At 35.2% G+C, this 4,377-nt stretch overlaps 1 protein-coding gene across 1 annotated transcript; it reads right to left on the bottom strand.

The window, feature by feature from the left end:
* Positions 1-291: 291 nt before the first annotated feature.
* Positions 292-1,774, bottom strand: LOC145012410 (protein STRICTOSIDINE SYNTHASE-LIKE 5-like). The gene is made up of 3 exons (XM_078971214.1): positions 1,018-1,774; positions 695-827; positions 292-611 (listed from the first exon to the last, which is right to left on the bottom strand). Exons 1-3 carry the CDS (start codon positions 1,761-1,763, stop codon positions 330-332), a joined length of 1,161 nt encoding a protein of 386 aa, XP_078827340.1. The 5' UTR covers positions 1,764-1,774; the 3' UTR covers positions 292-329.
* Between the last annotated feature and the right edge of the window lie 2,603 nt (positions 1,775-4,377).

Below are 4,377 nucleotides of genomic sequence, written 5' to 3'. Positions count from 1 at the left end.
AACAAACACCACCATGGTTATGCTCCATAGTTATGTACATGAACTAGAGACTATGTTGCCAAATTAGAGACTAACTAACCAAAGACGTTTGCAAACAAAACTCTAACTAATCTTCTAGGTAAATTACAATAATGCCCTTGTATTAAATTACAAAACTATATATCCTCAAACGGAGCAACGAATGCTGACACAGTTTGGTCCCTAAAGCTTTCATTTCTAAAAGGCAATATTGTTGACTATTTGCAGTGCATAGATCAAGAAAAGCAAGAATAGATTACGAGTATATAGCTGTACTTTATAATTAAATAATTAACCAGAACAGGTCTACATCAAGAAATCAATCTAAGAGGATGTTGAGTAAGATTTAAACGTGTTATGTATGTTTTTGCGACCGAACCCAAGTACAAACTTTCCCCGATCTTCACTCCGGATGATGTCATTCCCCATGTCTCATCATAATACCCTCCCACCACCTTTCCTTCCAAATCTAACACAATAACTCCACCAAATTTCATGAGATCGGGCATTTTACGTAGGTGCTTTAGGGTAAACGCAAAAATCTTGCGCACAAATTGATATTTCTGTGTATACGTAAATAAAAGGGAATTGTCCTGCATATATATATAGAAAGCATGTCACAAGATGAAAATTATATAGTTGCTAGAAAAAGCATGTTATTAAGAAGCTAAATTACCCATGGTAGTGCCATCCAATAGTGCCCATCGCCATCATATCGTACATTATCCGGCAACCCAGGTAAGTTCTTTGCGAAAACATCAATATATCCCTTCTTTTCCCCGTGTAAATAGTACCGAGAGCACCTTCTCCTATAATCGATAACAAATACAAGTTTTAAAATCATAAAACTACTAGAAAATAAAGTAGCAACAATGGATTCAGTTCGATGACTTTAGAACCAGATTGATCAGCGGACTGAATCCATTGCTAGTAAATCATTAGTAACAAATGAAAATAAATAAATTAGATATACAATGAATCAATACTTGTATTACATACATGAATGTCTCACAAAAGATCACAAAGTCTTGATTGGGTGAAAGTTCGACACCATTAGCAAAATAGAGGTCCCGAGCAATCACTTTCGTTTCTTTTGTCGATGGGTCATAGCTCAATAACCTACCGTGAGGGCGACCCTCCATTAGGTCATTCAACGCGGACCGATAGTTATATTTATACGTCGCGTCCGTGAAGTAAACCATACCATTTTTCGCAACCACTACACCATCTGCCAACCCAACCTTTATGCCCTCGGCCTCATCAGTTAACAACTCAATTTTACCATCTACACTTACCTTAAGTAGCCCCTTATAAGCATCCGCCACAAAAACATCACCAGATTCATCAATCGCAAGCCCTAGCGGTTGGCCACCAGTGTGAACCCAATTCTCCACCACCAAGTCCGCCACCGAAACACTCAATGTGACTCGCTTGATCCACCCATCGTGACAACCGGTGTATATGACCCCAGACTTTGGTTCATAGACTATATCCTCGGGTCCGATCAGTAGACCGGACCCCACCTTTTCCACCCCAGAAAGACTCGCTGAGTTCTTTCTGGCTGGTACGTACATTGGTTCACTGACTTCTTGGAGCGGAAATGCTACTGTCTCGTAAGTATCAAGCTGGATGACAAGCATTGCCACCACAACAATGGCCACCGTGGAAAACAGGAGGCTGAAACCCCATGAAGTGCTACGCTTTTGAGTTGTGGTAGGTTTTGAGATTTCGGTCAACTTAACCATGTCTCGTATGATTAGAGGATTTCTCGGACGATGATATGAAGTTAGTAGGCCATTTTGTAATGTGCGCGCGGGAGTAGGTGTGCTATTTTGACTTTGGGTATTGTGGTCGCGATTGGGGTGTAGTACGTGTTTATGCTATTATATTGTGATAATTTTGCTAGGAACCTTTCGTTCCACCCACTTCGAGAATCATCAATATATATTATGTAATAATAACAATATATTATTATTATTAGATAATTATCATTATTATTATGAAAAGTCTTGGGAGTTATAAAATGTATAAGGAAAGGAGACGTATATCGCGAATATAACCATGCAGTGACCCTGTTGATGAATCTAATATTGTTTTACATTTCCTTTAAACATAAATTATTAATTTCTTTTATTTTATATTATAAACCAATGTTTTAAACCCGGGTCGACCCGGCCGGTTGAACCGGTTGGACCGTGATCCGGTGTAGAAGGCGGGTCAATTGAGACCGTTTTTTTTGTAAAAATACGAACCGGATCGAACCGGCCGGGTTTTCCCTAAACCGCGGTTCGACCGTTTATGTCGAACCGGTTAAAACCGGATTGACCCGTTTTAATAGGGTTTGGATAGTTGGATACAAGTATCGAACGCCAAAACAACGAGCCGTTTGCGGTTTCTTTAATGTTTAAACTTTATGGACATCAAATTATTAGTTTTATATGTTTATGGATTATGCATGAAAAAAAATATGAAAATAGAAAAAGATCATAAACCGGGTTGACCCGGCGGTTCAACCGGTTGATCCGTGAACCGATCATCACACCGGGTCAACTAAAAACCCGGGTTTTAAAACATTGTTATAAACTGATATTTTCTACTAATGTTTTTACCTAACTATTACTATAAATATATAATAATGAGTAAGTAGGTTTTTAGTTGGTTTAATAAGGTTTGTAATAACGATTAGATATATATTTCAAGTTTAAAGTTTCCCACACATTATTATTTTGCCGTTTAGACAATCTAAGTTAATAAAGTTAAAATCTGTGTTGTAATCTAATGACTAATAATGCTATAAGCTAATGATTATAACATGCATGTTATAACGGTGATATTTTAATCATTTATAGTATTTGTGTAACTGATCAGACAAACGTGTGAGTATATTTTGTTAATTAATGCATATAGGCTCCTCGACTAATTGCCTGTGATTCAATCTCGATTGTCTAAACATTTTTTAAGATTTTATTGGTTAACTTTTACTGTACATGGTTTCATATTGTTGAAAATAGCTTCATTTCTTGATCACCAATATTTCATAACGTCGCCATCAAAGTAGAATGGATAAGCATTGTCGTCCTTTTAGATTTGCCATTATAATTGATCAAGGTGAATATAGAACTGATTCAGTGGGGTTTGTACATGAATATCCAACCACACCAATTTTAATTTGAATTTGATTCCAAACATTAAGCTCAAAAGTGCATTCCAGTAACGAAAATACACAAAACTTGTATAGAGGAGACCACATGTGACATGTGATAAGGTTAACACATGTAGGATCCTATCTTGACAAAAATTTTCAACAAAATGCATAAGTTTTTATAGGCACCTCTTTTACCCGAGGAAAGTTCACCGCTTATGGATTTGAGAAAACATTCGACGTGATGCTGCATAGGGATTCCACCGATAAAACACAAAACTCCTCTCTCTCCCCTGCATGTCTACGAGTCAGCCATGTCTCTGATTTCAGTGTTGGACAACAAGCGTAGCAATTCAAGTAGCTGATGTAGTTCAATTATGGTGCAAAAAGATTAATAGAAATAATTGTTTTAAAGTGTATCTATACATTGCCGGTCTAAATTAAACCTAATTTCATACAAAAACATATCTAAGTCATACATATAACAAATATTCGGAAATAGATACTATTTGTAAAAGTCATTAATAATATTATCACATAAATATAGCCATAACATTTATAAAAACAACTAGTATAAAGAAAATATATTTCTTTAACTTTTTAGATGCAAAATCACCTATATACTTTCAAGATTAATTTTATCTAATATATTCTTATGTTATTTTTTTTTCCTTTGGATTAACATTGTTTTATTTTATTTTCATTCAAACTATCATCATTGTAACTTTTTCGTTTAGGCTCTCATTGTCTTATTTGTTATTTTGAATCATTCGGTGATATTATTTTGTAACGATTTCTTTGGCCGTTAAATAAAACACACACATAAACACACGTATAATTGTTTATTATTTTGTTTTAAACAAAAACAAAAAATAAAACATGATTAATTTGAATGAAAAAATACATGTTTAATCCGAACAAAAAATAACATAAGGATAAACGTGACCATAAAATAACAAAGAAATAGTTCAAACAAAAAAATAATAATATAGTGATAGTCCAAACAAAAAAAATAACATCGGATGAACCTAAAACAATAAACTGAAACTATAAGCCTGAACGCTTAGTGAGTTACCCCCTAAAATACCCATAAACACAACAATACACATATAATGACAAACAACATACTATGAGTCCAATCATCCATCGGGATGGAATACCCCAGGCCCTTAACCATCCGGTTGGAATGCCGACATACTACGGGTCCAATCATCCAT

Source organism: Lactuca saligna, chromosome 8 (genome assembly GCF_052625555.1).
Source record: "Lactuca saligna cultivar CGN05327 chromosome 8, ASM5262555v1, whole genome shotgun sequence".
Lineage (NCBI taxonomy): Eukaryota > Viridiplantae > Streptophyta > Magnoliopsida > Asterales > Asteraceae > Lactuca > Lactuca saligna.
Note: the sequence above shows the minus strand (reverse complement) of the source record. Positions and strands in the feature narration are given on the sequence as shown.